General features: G+C 40.7%; 1 protein-coding gene across 2 annotated transcripts in view; it reads left to right on the plus strand.

Annotated features, from left to right (window-relative positions):
• Nucleotides 1-10,890: 10,890 nt before the first annotated feature.
• The window catches only part of LDB3 (LIM domain binding 3), a 78,684-nt gene continuing 72,592 nt past the window's right edge, over nt 10,891-16,982 (plus strand). For both annotated transcript variants that reach the window (XM_042817678.1, XM_042817677.1), the window contains exons 1-2: nt 10,891-10,984; nt 16,825-16,947. In XM_042817678.1, the coding sequence (XP_042673612.1) occupies nt 16,855-16,947 (93 nt within the window). In that variant the 5' untranslated portion in view covers nt 10,891-10,984; nt 16,825-16,854. The remainder of the gene's footprint in view (nt 10,985-16,824; nt 16,948-16,982) is intronic.

The raw sequence follows: 16,982 nt of genomic DNA on the forward strand, positions 1-16,982 counted from the left end.
CTGTCTCAGCAAGCAATCCAACACAACTTGAGCTAAAAGAAACCTCATGATATAACTCTTATTCCACCATCATTTCCTGTTTGTATTTATGGAGTCATATGTAGTTCTCTTATATTACAGTTCCTTGAGACAGTTACCTCCTCCTGTTTTTCCCTCCCTCCACAAAGTATCTGCTCTCAGTATCACCATCCAACTTTAACATTTCACTTTGTCAGAAATAATTAGATTCAGCTACTAAGAACATGAACTTGACACGTATGTAAAAAAGTTGCTTAAGGGAATTTTTGCAAAGCAGGCTTTATCCACAAAGCAAGAACAAAGCTGTTATTCATTTCCCTCAACACTTAGTTTTCACTGTAACTTCCACGTATATATAAGACAATAGTTCAGGAACAGACAAAAATCTGAGACCATATCATTGGATAGAACAAGTGCTCCTATGCAAAGTCACATACAGGATGTTTCCTGAATAGGCTGTAGAACATTTACAGGCATGCTTGCAGTAACTGTACATTTTCTACTGAATGGAAAAATTAAGCAGAAAACCCTCGCTCTTCCACAAAACGAGACTGAAGGTTTACACAGAAAGTGACCATAGATCTTATGTAGAAGCACATCCTTTAAAAGCTCCAGTGCTATAAAGGGTACTACACTTGCACAAGTTCACTGTTTGGATTGATATAATCCATTTATATCACATTTTTGTCAGATGCCTAAAGATATCCTACGCATAAACATTTACATAACACCTTAAGATACACAACCAAACAAGTTGATAACATTCAGTGACTTCTAGTAGTGACCAAACATACTGCCAATGTTTTTCCAGTTTAGTATTTACTGCCAACTCCATGCAACTGTATATTAATAAATTTCCTAAGTTCAAGTTTTTCTTCAAAGCCAAGGTAAAAACTGACAGCTAAGCTATCTACAAACTGTGTTCCTCTCAAGGCTACTAAGCACTTGGGTATAAGAAACCCTCACAAAGAGGAAAAAGGACATTCACACAACCACATAGAGAAGCTGGAATTAGAAGTTCAAAATCCTGTTTCTGTGATTTTCCCATCATTTGGGTGACCTTGGGCAAATCACTAGTTTTTGTGTATCAGCATCGCTAACTTTAAACAAGGGACAATATCCTCTTCATAAGGCTGCTCTCCATTTTCATAGCTTGCTTCAAGCTTCACATCTGGAAATACAACTTTTCAACTGTTTGCAGTTCCTCTTTTACCATATACTTGCAAAAAATTCATTTTCCTCAACAATTCATTTGTCACAACAGAAGTTACTCAACAAATAATTTATAGAGATGCTCACCAGGCTGACTACGTCACATGTGGGTATATTTTATTTTGCTATAAAAGTAAAATTGAGCATTCTAGTGGTAAAACATAGTTTACACAAATCTATGTTGTGTAATCATGTACAGTCTTTGAAGAACCCACAGTGTAATACTGTATTTCCTTGAGGAAGTTGTATATTAAAAATCACTGTATATTACAAATAGCCATCAATTTCTGCTCTACTGTACATAATTAAAAAGAAAATCTACTTGTGAAGAGGACACTGAAGTAAACCTAGGAGCATAAGCAATTGATTTACTGGAATTTTAAGTGGGTAATCCTTGAAAGAGGGTTGAGACCTTAGAAGTAAGGTTTCTGCTCTATTAATGGGACAAAAATTGCCAATGAAAGAAGGGATTCATTGACCAGAGTCATCCAGAACACAAGGGTAGCATTAACAGGATGAAGCACTAGAAACATCAAATTCATTTTCACAATTATCCCTGTATATTAATCAGAAAGAAGTCCTAAGAAACTGTATAGCACAGCTTGCTCTGAACATCAAATAGTTGTTTCTGCCCTGCCCAGACATACACTGTCCTTTTCAAGACCAACTTCTACTTTCATTCACAGACGAGCCTGTTTCATGTCAAAAGACTTAAAATAGGGCAACTCAAAGTTTGAATTCCTAGTATCAAAAACACAGTAAGGTTCAGCCATAAAAAGAAGCAATGAAGGAAACAAAAAGATTATATACAGATAAATTTAGAATAGCATTTCCCATGGCTGGGGAACATGGTTGTCACCATAGACCTCTGTATTTTCTAACACAAGCCCAATGCTGGGTTGTGATTTTGAGGGCATCAGTTCTACATCTGACTTTTAGTAGTACTAATACACTTTAGACCAGTCACAGTTGTAAACACTAATGGGGAGTAACCAAAAAATAGAATATTACTGAAACTTTGGGTTGTATTTCACCCCTTGTCTGTACAAAACATTATGTGACATGAGGAAAAACAAGAACACGCATAAAACAAGCCAAAATAATTCTCCTTTTTACTTCAAAGTTTCACATCTAAGTTAAGAATTTCTTTCCCAGGGCCACTGCTCATCTTCACACACTTGTGCAGAAGGCAGAGTCTACTCAACTCAATCTTCATCTCCTAGATATTCTTCTCATTCTCCCCAGTGTCAGCACAGAGCAACCAATCATCCTGCTACCTACTACAAAGGGCCAGAACTCTTTCCAAGGGCCTGGCACAAAATGGATTCTCATTTCTTCATAATCCTGAACTCTGGAGTTCCTGCAAGCCCAGATCTCAGCTCGCTTCTAACAGGCAGGTTCTTAGATCAAGCATCCTTGCTACTCGCCTCAGTGGCAATCCTGGAGCAGTACAGCCTTCAAGCCTCTCCAGAGTCTTGCCTCCCAGAAGTGTCAACAACCTCTAGTTCTCACTAGTTCACTTTTCTTTTAACAATTTTCAAGCAATTCCAATGCCTTTAGGTGCTAAATATAGCATTAAATACAACCCCCTCTTGGCTTTTAAAGGAATTATGTATGCCTCCATCTCTGCATGTAAAGAGATGAAACGTAATAATCCATCAGGTTTTGTTTTAAAATGATTTATTTTGATCCTTCTGTCCTCAGCTGAAGTTTGAGTAATAGAAGCACAGGTCAGAACTCTTGAAGTACTGATAAATCTTACTTGAAATACTGTTTTCCAGACACTCAAATTAAAGCTCACTTTTTGCTGCTATTCAGTGAAGTAAGAAGAATCTTAACCATATGAAGGGCAAGGTTGAGGCAGTAGTATCAGGCAACTCAGTGGCAAGAAACAATTACAACACAGATGACTTCTGAAAATCATACCCCATCTGAAAAACAAACAAGCAAACAAACACCAATCTTTCAGGTCCCTGGATCTTTATGTTCACTCATTATCCATCAGATGAGAAGTTAACTTTCATGTAGTTTTAGAAATAAAAGCTGTTCACTTCGCACACTGCAAGGAACATTTTTGTCTTCTCTGAAGGAATAAAAACCCAAACATTCCATAAAACTTATTTTCAATAAATCTCACCCATTTTAATTCTTTTTTTTTTTTTAATATCAAACTGTCACTTCAGAAGTCAGCTAAAGTGAAAAGGAGACCAAAAGGAACCAACTTAGGATACCCATCAGCACCACATCAAAATAAAGTGATTGTTAAAAAGGACAACAAGATGAAATACTGTGAAATATAATAGCCTTTTGCAAAACATGCTCCTTCTCTTTCCTGTTGTAGACTACTCAGCAAAGGAATACAGCAGTTACCATCTTTTGTCAGATTCCTCCCCACCTTTTCCCCCCCCCCAGACTCAAACCTCTTTGACTTTTCTCTAGTGCAGAACTCAGGCCATAATGATATCAGAGAAGGGACAAAAGAAGCCACAGCATGGTTTAGAGAGTTGTATCTGGCAGCTTCCTTTCATTATGCTGCCTCCTGAAATGGAAAGAATCCCCATCACAGCTGAACATGCTCCATTGTTAACGGGTCACAGCACAAAAGCAATTGCTTAGTAGATCAGGTCATGAACACAGCAATAGTTTGAGCTGCCTGAGCTCCAGATTTTAAAAAATGAAATTACAGCAAGAGTTTCCAAAACAACACAGCTGACTAGTCAATATTATTGGAAATTACATCTAGGAAATACAGGATTTGGGGTTTAGATAAGATCAGTTCATTTCTTTTATGAAGAGACAGCCAGAGGCACATGGTCTAACCAGCAAAGCCATATGGGTAAGAACAGATTAACATCAGTAAAATAACTGAGTCACATGATATGGATCCTGATGGAAACTGGGTTTCAGAGAAAAGTAATTTTTTAAATCAATTTTTTAAAGATGATTCTCTAAAAACAAAATCAGCCAAGTTTAAGCAATTTACAGGGATCTCAAATCACCGCTAGATTTGCCAAATAATGTTAAAACAAAGGAAAATACAAAATCCTATGGCAATAGAGCAGCATCCCCTACTGACCTTTTTGTGTCTTGGTGTTTTGTTTCCCACTTGCTGAAGATTTTCCACAAATAGCAGTATTTTGTTCATTTATTTTATTCATTTATTTTCAATAAATCTCACCAAATTCTTTTTTTTTTTTTTTTTAATATCAAACTCACTTCAGAAGACAGCTAAAGTGAAAGGAAGACAAAAAGGAAGCAACTCAGGATACCTATCAGCACCACATCAAAATAAAGTGATTGTTAAAAAGGACAAGAAAAGGTTCTAGATCTCACAGGACTGGATACTGACCCAAAAAAGGGATCCTGTTCGCTCAAGGGATACTCGATGGAACTTCAGCAACTGAAACACTTTGGAAGTCCCAGGTTAAGTACTACCACAATAACCTCAGCTTTTGCAGCGTTTGAGCAAACTGCACTCAGTATATTGGTTGATTTCAGAAGACAAGAGAACACCATGCTTCCCCTTCAACATATGGAAGACTTATAAGCACCTGTCTTCCCTTGCTTCCCTCCTCAAGAACTAGTGGCTTGGTTCTACCAGATTCCCTTGAAATTGAGTATAATTTGTCTGTTAATATTTTAATTAACCTCAGTTTACAAAAATCCCTCATCACTGATCACGCATTTCATTGGAATATTTGTTCCACACTAGAAACTGAAAAATGGGCATTCAAGCAAGTTCACAGTAATTTAAATTTTGAATTGCCTTTATTTGAAAACTTAATGGCTGCTCTTTCAAACCATTCCAAATTAGTTTGATTTGTTTTTACTACTTAAAAACCAGTATGCAACACATTCATTAAGGGTCACATGAGATTGTGGCAACTAGCATGCTCCCTTACCCTGACATTCTAATCTAGCCATAAGCCTAACTCTTCCAAAGATATTTCGACATCTCTTGGCCATCCCACAGATTGTGTGGGTAGATCTACCTCAAATCTGAAAAACTGAAGAATGCATTAAATCCTTTGGTCCTTATACACCTGAGGACCAGGTGGTTCTTGCTATAGGAAATCAAACTCATACATACAGTACAAGTTCAAGCCACAGGAGTTAACAGCCACTGCTAGTATAACCTATGCCATAGATGTATTTGGAAAAGAGGAGAAAATACAAGAATAGTTAAGACAGGCAACACAGAATTTGGGAACCAAAGTAATTCTAAGTCCATAGGAATCAACATTCACAGTATTTAGACATGTTAGCCCTAATTGCTTGGAGCTCAGTTCCTCCCTTACTGCCAGTACAGCTGAAAACACTAAGAAAAGGATGGAAAAATGTGCAAATAAAAAATTGAGATTGTTAACAAACATATGGTTTGCTCTGAAAGTAATCCCTCTCATTCATTTCCACAGAAACAACAATAGACAATACAAAAATATACAAAAAAGCACAATAACTATCAGATAGAGCAAGTTCACAGCTACAAAACATGATTTCCCAACATAGTCACCACCATTAGATATGTACTTTGGCCAGCAACGATCAAGAGCCTGCATGCCATGCTTGTAAAAATCTGCCCAGAACATAGGTTGTCCTTCACTTTGTGTAACTGTGCTCATATCTGCAGTTTGGTCTCCATAAACATTCAAAAAGCATCAGTGAATATCACTGGGTTCATTTTTCCCACATGGGGGAATTCAGTAACACCCCTTGGCTTCATATGCATTTCCATGTGAGATATCATTTTGTCAGATTGCCCATCTGCCTCACAGCAACAAAACACAAGTTAATATTGATGGAAAGGTTCCATCATTACTGCCCTATCACCAACATCCACCTCTGATGCTGTGGGCCAGCATAATAAGCAGAACTACTTTAGGAGCAGGTCTCATATTAAATGAAAACTGCCATGTTTAGGTTTAAAACTAGTTGTCTTACTACCCTTTTAACACACATACTATTCCATTAGTAACTTACTCTGGATTACCTCTTGAGGTACTACTGTTTAACCTGTTGCCTGAAAAGTGAGGCACTGGGATACTACCATTTGGCATGGCCATCTACCTGCAGTCATTCTCCAGCAGCTGCCAAGATTATTTTAAAATTATCCTTATCCGCAACTCCCAAGTAGCCAAACAATTATTTGTACAGAACTATAAGGAAAGCTGCTTAGCAAGTTTAACTGTTCTGTTTACAGCTAGATGAAAAATTTTCATGAAGTGTTGGTCATTCTGTTTGTTACAGCCAAAAAATTAGCACAGTGGAAAGGCAACACAGGAGTGGAATGGCAAAAAGATAAACAGGAAAGGAATGCTCACCCATCTCCAAAGATCTAAGTTCACTCCATAACAGAGGGATCTCCAACCAGAGATCCTTCCCCCGTGGCAGTCAGCCCTTAAATGAGGTCTAAGAGAGGTGCAGCCAGGCTCCACCCCTTCCAGTCCCACAGCTGAATTACTTTCACTTGTGCTCCCAGGGCTGACTGGGTCCTTTCTCCAGATGCCCAATCAGTGATTCAGGCCAAGATTCAACAGTTACCATACACTATTCCTTATCACACACTGCACTGAGACAGTAAACATACCTGTGACAGAACAAAACGTTCATTAAAGTAGGTGAGTAGGTCTTCATTTTGATAATCAAGAGGTAACAGAGCTGTTTTAAAAGAATTATCTTTAAAGCTTTTATTATGTGTATGTCAACATTTTCACAATTATTTAGTTCTGAAGGAAAAGTGGTGCTTAAGTTAAATCAATATTTACAAAAGTCAGCTGGTTTGGTTTCCTCAGCTAAGTGTACCCTGTCTTCAGAGATCAGAATAATTTCAATAAATCATCAGGATCAACTGAACAAATCATCAAATCAAAGCACCAAGTAATCAAACTGAACAAGTTGATACTCAACTGCCACTAATTCGCAGTAATCTCTGAGCAAGAGTATGGCATTGAGTCCCTCTGTGACTTTGGCAAATCAGGTTACCAAGGAAGTCAAGTTTATCCATAAATAGGCACAGTATTTGCACTTGAAGTACTGCAAAGCAAGATTTTGCACAAAGGTTTAAACCATTACTTTTTTTCCATACTTAGAGAGCTAGCAATGGCTGTGCTAAAAAAGATGCAATGATGGATTACTCAGCCTCCAACTGAAAACTGCAGAGAAATAATGAGTGAAACAGGTGGGAGGAGATTCACAATGCCTTCCCCCTCATGCAGATAGCATGCATTTATAACTTAATATTTATAGTTGAATAGTGAGCTGGAATGAAGAACACAAAGTCTACTTGATAAACTGACTGTAAGCAGAGCAAATGGAAAAAGAATTTAAGCTTTTTTATCTAAAAGATGTCCACAATCTTTGTAGATATTGTGTAGACAACACTGACATTGAGCCAGGTGTTTTCCCCAAGCAGGAAAACAGCCCACATAAGGAGTTAAGCTTTTTTGCTGGAGTCCATCCGACTAGTAGTCCCCATTGGATTATCCATTGCCATAACACTGCTTTGACCCTGTTCTGGGAATGTTATACTAATAATATGGCTCAGGTAGATACAGGAATTGTCCAGGAAGTTTACCATATAGACAGCCTTTTAAATTATTTTTTAAGCTAGACTGGAAAAAAAGACAACATTTTAATTAATGATTGGTTGCAATTAAGAATGTTTCATTGAACTCTATGTAACAGCTGGAGTTTTGATTGTTTTGTTGTTTGCTCTTGCGTGTTAGCAACATTAGGAGCTTTGCAAAAGTGGTAAATGGCTGATAATGGTGAAAATTGACCTATCTTATTAGGTTAAAGCTACAAAGGGAGAGCCACTTTACCCAGAACTAACCCTCAGCAGAACTATCAGAATTTCCCAGGAAAGGGAATTACACAGGCTCAAACTCACGGCTCAAAAGCAATCACACCAAGAGAGCATCAGAGAAAACGGTACAGCTAAACCTACCAGTAAGCCAATTTCAAGAAACCAAATAGGATTCTCTGCACAGGAGGGCCTGCCATCACATTCTTTGGTTTTCTAATGGCGATCCTGAAGGTGCAGCACAGGAGATTCTGTCCTTCCTGAAGACCAGACTCAGCTGGCTCTTAAGTACAACCAATTCTTTCTTAAATTTGTTGGGAACTGGTTTTTATGTTTGTGCTGTGCAGACAGAATTCCTGTACTTTGAAATTCCCTGGTCTTAATTTGATGTAATGAGCAACAAACAAGCCAGTAGATCCCCTCTGGTTCAAACAAAAACACTGAAGCAGAACTGATCAGCTATTTGTCAGAACAGGGTGAAAGGACAATTTGTAGCTAACATGCTCTAGGGAGTAGAAATTCAGATTGCTGAAGTGTGGCAGAGGTTAAAATATATGCTCTTAGTCTTCGCAACTCTTTTTATCTCACATAGAACAGAATAATCTAAATGATAACCACTTTCTCAATCATCATATAAGGATAATTTCTCTCTACATGGAAAGTGCTTTCCAACTCAAGCCACTATTTATGCTACTTAATGAAGTTCATTCATCTGCAGAAGATCTGCTTGCTATTTTGCAGCTTCTATTGTTTAAAGAGGACTTCTAGGAAGAAACCTGATACGGAATTTAGTACTGTGAAGACTAACTCCAAGCATAACTGAGCATACATTTTCATACTTTAATTCATTAACACAGGCCCACTGCATGAAATCTCTGACAGTCACAATTCTTACTTCTTAAACATGGCACTGAGGCTATATACACTGTTTTAAATGCATTTAACATATAATGAAATTAGTATAGGACATACAGAAGTGCCTCATTACACACCACAGAAAGTCAAATCAGGTTCTGCCCTTGTTTATTCCATCTAATCTTCCTAAAGGAGATCACATGCCTTTAATGCAATACTATTAACATGCACAAGATGGAGGCTTCTGATGCAACTCAGAAAAGAACTCAGATGATGCATTACTCAGAGCTGAAAAAATGAAAAAGCTCTTCAGGTTTAAATGCCTCTTAGGAGAGAGAGAGAAAAAGATACCAGTCTTTTGCTGTGCTATACTAACATTATGATCCCCTGTTCATTGCAGGAGAAATGAACTAAGTGACCTTTAGGGGTTACTTCCAACTCAAACAACTCTGATTCTGTGAAATGGTATCTTAATTGAAAACCTCCTCAGTGCACAGTTTCACCTGAAAATATCCGCTATGCAGATAAATTGTGAGGTGCAAAAGCATCAGCACCTGAATTGGTTAGCATCACAGAAATGTGATTGAAATGACAACAACATCCTAGACCATAGTAACTAAACATTCACTCAAATACAATAGCTCAAGGCACAAAACGTACAAGGAAAAAAAAAACCTGCTTACTCTTAGAAGACCTTAGATATACAGGAATCTCTAACAAAGCACCCTCCCCCTTGCCAGCCCTTAAATGAGGTCTGTAAGGGGTGGATCCTGGCTCCACCCCTTCTGGTCACTCAGCAGCATTGCATGCACCTGAGTTCCCCTGGATTGGCCCTGCCTTCTTGCCAGGTGCTCCATCACTGCTTCAGGACATAACTTAGCATTTCCACCACACATTACTGTGCTTAGTCAAACACACACAAAGTTTGAAAAAATTGATTTGAGTAAAACTTACATTTTACCATACAATTTCATTGCTGCCCCACAGATAATCTAGTGGATGATGGTAACTAGACTTGCTAGCTGTGCAACAGCAAGCAATCCAATAAATAAAGTACTGCAGTTTATCCATGGCTCGAGACAACAGCAGTCACAAACAGCCATCTCAAAATCACTTTACAAATTGCCTTCTTTGTTAGAAGACAAACTGACCAAACTGCTGTCAGCATAAGCTCGTTCCCCCTGCTGCAAATTAGTCATAACACTGCACAAAGCTGTGGTGTGACTTTGGGCAGCCTGGTATGGTGGCTGGCAACCCTGCATACAGCAGGGGGTTCAAACTAGATGATCATGGTGGCCCTTTTCAACCCAAGCTATTCTATAATTCTGTGATTCTTCTTTCTGGAGTAACCATCGTGAAGATCATAGTTGAGACCAAAAATAAATTAAAAAAAAAAAAAGTTCTGAGGATGATTTCGCCTCCTTAACCTGCGGTAGAACAAATTACCCCATCAGCACGCCGCCTCACACACCACACTCCCCTCGCTGCCCGGCTGCGGGGCGCAGCGCCTGTCCCTGGTGCTGAAGGAGAGCGCGAGGCCGGGCGCGTGGGGCCGGGGCGTTCCGTGGCAGACTCCTGTAGCGTGAGGGCCGCGGGCTCCCCGCCGCCACAGCGCCCCTTCCAACGGGGCTGCCGCCTTCCGGAACGTTCCGTGTCCCTCCGAACGCTCCCCACCTCCCGGCCGCCGTCTCGTCCCTGAGAGCACCTGTGTGTGTGCCTTGTAACTGCCGCCCCGGGGCCCGACACGGCTTTGTGTCACTTCGCTGCTCTGCCACCAAAGCCGAGGGACGATCTCAGTTCAAAAACTGGGATTTAAAATCTTTAGGGCGCAGAAAGGAACGCTTGTCGGGAACTCCTCAGCGGCTGCCTCCCTCGCTGCCCACGTCCCCCATCCCCTAGCCACGCACTGCGGCGGCCGCTTTAAGGCCCCACCTGGGCGACAGCGCTCTTTCCCCTCAGGGGCGGTGCAGGGCTGCCCTCGGGCTGCCTCCTGGTGTAGCGGGAGCGTCCGCGGGCCGCTGAGCGCCCGTGCGTGTGGCGGCTCCGTAGCGCTCGGAGTTAGCGGGTGTGCTGCTCGCAGCACCGAGGCTGGCACAGGTGGGTCGCGCCGCGCCGCTGAGGGACGCCGGCGCCCTAAGAGTAGCACGAGCGGCTCTGCTACAGCTCCGTTTGTGCGGAGAGCTGCTGTAGGGAGAAGTGTTTCCCGCTGGAGGCTGTGTGGGGATACAGACGCGGGTGGGTGAGTCTAACTCTAGGGGTGAGAACAGTTTAAGGTTAAACCTCGCGGCACTGTGCGCTTTTGCAGGCGCATCGTGCCTCAGCTGTGCGGCGACTCGTGAGGTATCTGTGCAGGCGGGAGTAGCGGTACAGGAGCTGTCGTCGAAGCCTTGTGGAGCGTTCGCTGTGCCGTGCCAAGCCCCGGGCTCTCTGGAGGCCAGCCAGCGCCGTGCAAGTCCTGTGACATCAGTGTCAGCTCTGTCCCTGCCCTCTGGAGCTGTCAGCGATCTGCACGTAGCCCCTTTCACCCTTTTTTCCCCTGTGCATCTGCTGTTGGTTTTTTTTTGTTTTTTTTTTTTGTTTGTTTGTTTTTTTTTAAGTGGCTTTTTTTTTTTCTTTTTCTCCCGTCGCTTAGAATCCCCTGCGGCAAGGCACAAACGAGAGCAGTTGCAGGGTGGCTGTGAGCATTCCTGGTGCCAGCCCAGAGTTAGAGGAGAGTGACACGCACACAGCCCAGAGTTAGAGGAGAATGACACGCACATAACAGCAAAGCATTTTGCAGCCTTCTTTCTGGTTCAAATACTTCTCTTAGAAAATGAGCTCTGCATTTTAATCCGATTGCTGTTGACTCATTTCACGGTCTGAAGCTGGTAACCTAAGCACTGTGAGTCCAGCCACAGGAAGGAGGTGGTCATGTTTGCTGAAACAGCAGGTATTTTGGTGTTCTTTCTCTTTAAAACAAGTCAGAAACAAACAAGAAAATCTTGTTATCTTGGTGAAGTAGGTGCCACAGAGGTGTTAAGTACTACATGTTATAGTGGATGCCCTTGAAAACCATAGCTGAGATGGTGTGAAGGTGAAAAGTTTGTAATGTACCCTTAAGTCGTTTTGTAAATGGGGTCTCTGCAAATACTGAAGAGAGGTGTGACTGCTTCTTTCCTTCCTCTTTCTCTCTTCCCACAGGAGTGGTTTGCAGTTTAACATAGTTACTGAAACTATTACAGTCTTCTGAAGGTGAAGGTTGGCTATGCTATGACATATATCCAGTCTTTTGGGATAGAAAAAGGAGGCTACTTAACACCCAAAAATAGTGTAAAAAGTGATTTTTCTCTAGTGATGAAAGCATTTACAGTGAACAACCTGGTAGTGAGAAAGTGGGGAACCTGGTGAGTCTGTAAGGTGATATATGCTGCAGCATACAGCCAAACAAAGTGGTTTGAACTGCATTTCTGATGGCATTATATTACAGAGAAGGGGAATAATACTCCATCATCGTATTTCTCTAGCTCGCCTCCCTGGGAATACTACTTTATAGCATATGCTCACTCAGTGCATGTACTGTTGGGACCTACAAACACCAGTATGGGAAAGATAGTAACAAAGCAGAATTAGGTGAAGCTAAATGGTTTTATTTCTTTTGTAGTGTTTAGACAATATATAGTACATATGTGTTTCTATGTTAGATGGGTTGGAGTGAAGATGAGAACCCAAATTCAGCAATTGCTTTCTCATTATTCCATGAGTTTCACAGTCAGCACTGTTAATCCAAAAATACTGGACAACACTAGGACTGCATATATGAGACCTATTTCAACACCTGACTTATTGTCAAGCAACACAAGCTGTTGCAAATCAGATGTCAGATAAACATTCTAACCATCTGCTACTGAAATGTTACAAATGGATGATATAAATGATATAAACTTGTTGCTGCAGTAGTAGTAATTGAAGGCTCTCTTAGGGCATTCTACCATGGGAGTTAAAATATATAATGAGTAATGTGGCCAGCCTAACAAAGTGGTAGCAACTTGAACAGTTGGAATTTCCATGACTTGTTTCCTTCCATCTTAATTTAGCTTTTGCACTAGAGGCTTTTATTTCATTCACTTGATGTCTGTGCACTTCCAAGTATGCAGGTGTAGTTTTCAGAAAGCCTGTTCACTGTAATGCAACATGGTCTCCTGGCATATGTGAATTGTTTCCGCCAGTGTATGAGCTCTGACGTAGCTGTGGAAGGATGGCTGTGCTTGGGCTCTGAGGTATTTGTGGAAGGCTGGAGCACTCTTTTATGTGCATGGAACCTGTTGGCATTGGGACCTATGGTGCCTGGTACCCATCCAGCTTCCTCGCAGCTGTTCCTATCAGTCATATGAGACAACTCTGAGGGGACTTGGTGAGCTCTGAACAAATCTTTGTTTTGGTATCTGGAGAGAAAAATGTCACCTGGTTTCTGGAATGTTTTTTCTTTAAATGTCACTCCTCACATTGGTGCCCTCATTTGACTCCATGTAGCTTCTTTAAGGGAGGGATCTATGCTTGTCATAGATTTTTCACCTAGATGGAGAACATAGGGAAGAAGGCACCCCAAGAGTAATAAAACTCAATTGAGTAAATGAAAAGTGATTTTGGAACAGTCTGAGATGTGGCTATCTAAAGCAAATAAACCTAATCCAAACACCACAAGGTTCTAAAAACAAGAGGATAGTCTACTATGCATATACAGCTTATTTCATCTGCAAGTTTCCCGGAAGGTTTTGTGGCGGCTTGTGCTGATAGCTGTGATGGCAGTGCATCTGCTGCTCCAGTCCATTTCCCTGTGTTTGTTCAGGATATTTGACTTAGCGAGTGCATTTGTCTGTATCACGTCTGAAAACAGATCAGGACTGAAATAATAATCTAGGCAGGCCACTGGCTTTCTGGTCTAAAGGCTGCCCATGGTAGGAGTCAGGAGAACGGGAGCAGTTCTAAGAGCATTCCCAGCAAATGGAGTTGTGTCTGCAGCATGAGCTGCTTCACTGCTTGCAGCTGTCCAGAATAAGGCACAGACATGCAGAGGGGAAACAAACACAGGAGACTGAGGACCTAGAAAGGCTTATGAAGAAAATAATGGAATCTTTTTGCCTCTGTGAATAATAACTGTTGAGTCATGTCCTGAAGCACTGATTGAGCACCTGGGGAAAGGACCTGGTCAGCCCTGGGAGTACAGGTAAAGGCAATTCAGCTGTGGGACTGGAAGGGGTGGAGCCTGGCTGCACCTCTCTTAGACTTCATTTAAGGGCTGACTGCCACTGGGGATGGCTCTCAGATGGAGATCCCTCCCTTGTGGAGTTCTTCCCTGTGAGCCTAGATTTTAAATATGGGTGAGCCATTTTTCTTTGAAACACACTTCCATTGTGCCAGTCCCTTTGTATTACACCTCCTCTATCACCACTCCACTGCACTGATCTTTCTGATTGTTACACTCTCCAAGAGGCACCCAATAGTGTGAGCAAATGAAAAGGACTTCATCCTGTTTTGTTGAAGGGCAAAGTGGGCAGGACAGTGGTGTATCTCCTACTTTTTCTTCATACAAGTGCCAAGCTGTACTGAATATTCATGTGGGTGCAAGCAGAAACCAAGGAAGTAGAAAATGAGTTAAACCTCAGTTTAACATGTCCTTCAAATGGCAGTGCCCCTAATGAGATTATCACTTCAGTTTCATAGCATGCTGCCCAACCTGAAGGCCTCAGAGACCCTTTTAGATGTCCTAAACTGATAAGTGGGTGGCATGTTATGCATGTGAAAGTAGGATAGAAGTACATAGTGTTTGATTAAACAGCAATTCTATTTCTTAATGCTTAGTTGTTCAGCTTGCTGTCTGTGCAGTTTAATTCTGCTGTAGCTTTTGCAATTTTTTTCCCAGTGAATGTTTAAGTATAGGAATGAATTGATCATCCATAAAAACATAACCTCTCCTCTCTCTTTTTTTTTTCTTTTTTTTTTGTTCTTTGCTAGTGAAGAAATGGCTTGCCATGTTTGGTTTACTCTCATTTTTGTTGCACTCACCCGAACCTTTGTAATTGAGCTAAGAAAAGATAGTAGAAAAATGCAGTGAACTCCTGGGAAAAAGGAAGGAATAATGCAACTGGAACTTCTTTCATGTGTGTCTGTGTACTTTCAGAATTAAACATTAAAAAAAGAAATACTGCATGTGACTTGAGGCTTACTAGATTTATTGTCAAGCCTGGAAGTTCTGTGGTTCAGAGTGCAGAAAGTATGTTTTCTTTCTCCCCTCAAAATCATCATCTAAGTATCACTGCTTATGGCTCATACAGAGATAAACAATGAATGTTGATAATGTTAAAAAAAAAAAAAAAAAAAAAAAAAAGCTATAAATACGTGCATAGATAGGTATTTGTATGACTTCAACCTGTTTTCTTTCAATCTGTCTTCCTGTTTTTTTTGATTTTTGTTTTGGGCCAGTTCTACTGACTGAGTACAACTTTCACTCAAACCCACTACACCTGCCATGTTGTTGTAAATTGAATTTGGGATTTGAAAATGTGGTTATGTTTGTCCTTCCATCTTTGTGCAGGATAATTATTCCCTTGTATAGTTGTCTTTTCTGCCAGTATTCATACAGAACAAGCACTTACTGCCTTGTGGCTTTGCAAGAATTATTGATCTACTTCACAGATGAGCAGAGAGGCCATGACAGTGTTTGTTCTCTGTAGTTCAGCCATCAGTTTTTTGTGACATTAAGAGTGGTGCATGGGCAGACTTACTATCAGTGTTCAAATGAGCTAGTGCATAGGTCTTGGTTAGTTATTAGAGCAGAGCCTTTGCTTATTTTTCAACTTAACATAATGGGAATTTCTTTGTAATATGTGGGTAAAAGCAGGGGTGCTGTGGAAAGTGTACTAGAGAACTTCTGGAGGTCCTGCAGAAATTAATGACTTAAAAGTGGTATTAAAGATTACAGCTTTATCCTAACAGCAGAAGCATTTCATTTATCTTAGATCTGCCAACAGTTTAGAAGTTCCCCTTCCTTCAGATTCTCTAGTTACTTTCAATCCAGAGCTGAAATGTATTTGATATTCCAAATGAGTTACAAAGGTTGTATGAAACACCTAGCATGAAGAGAATATATGAAAAGTTATGGAGTGAGTTTAGGAAACAGCTAACTAATTATGTTCTTAGCCTTCCACTTAATTTCCATGTCTTTAGACAAGTTGTATTGAGAACAGTATGACAGCTATGAGATGAAACTACGCTTTTGCTATGTGGATTATATGCTGCTTAGAAATCATTCATAATACCTGCATTCTAAGAGAAAAAAATGTAGTTGCCCCTTTAGTAAGCTTAAGTTATGGTACCATGAGCCAATAATGAAATCAAGGACTCTTTTTTTTGGTTCCAAGTGAGTGTAGTATATAATTTGCATTTAACAGATTCATGTAAGATAAGCACTCCTTTGGTGCCCTTCCTGCTACATATAGTAGGAACTTGTTTGTAGTGTGTTATGTATTGCTTTGCAGTGTGTTCTGAAGCAGAAACTAATTGGCTATATTGTTATTTAACAAATCAGTAGTGAGATTTAGGTGTTTGGGATTTTAGCATGGGACTTCATTTTATTTCAAAATGTTTTTCACCCATGGACTAATTGAATGTGAAGAGGGGTTTGAGAAGCCCAGAAAGATCTGTCCCCCTCCCTGGGGGCTATATTAGACCTCTGAGTCATGAAGTCTTTGCATAGTAGGTGTCTGGTTACAAACCTTTTATGGGCCCTACTCAGCTGAGATATCAGCATCTGCATTATAGCTCCCAACTATTCTTAGGTGATATCCCAGCACGACTGAACAGGCAAGGCAGAAAGATTTGCTTATTTATATGAAACTCTTCCCTCTTCTCATACTACTTTTTCACACTTTCTCTGTCTACCCCATCCTTCTATCCTGCAGTGCCTAGCTGGCTTGTGAGAAAGGTACAGAATGGCTTACAGCGTGACTCTGAATGGACCTGGACCGTGGGGCTTCCGACTGCAAGGGGGCAAGGACTTCAACATGCCTTTGACCATCTCCAGAGTAAGTGAACAAAAGGCTTCGTTGAGCTTGTCTAA

This window comes from Centrocercus urophasianus, unplaced genomic scaffold (assembly GCF_019232065.1).
Source record: "Centrocercus urophasianus isolate 14NV4802_14NV808 unplaced genomic scaffold, USGS_Curo_1.0 seq_17, whole genome shotgun sequence".
NCBI classification, from domain to species: domain Eukaryota; kingdom Metazoa; phylum Chordata; class Aves; order Galliformes; family Phasianidae; genus Centrocercus; species Centrocercus urophasianus.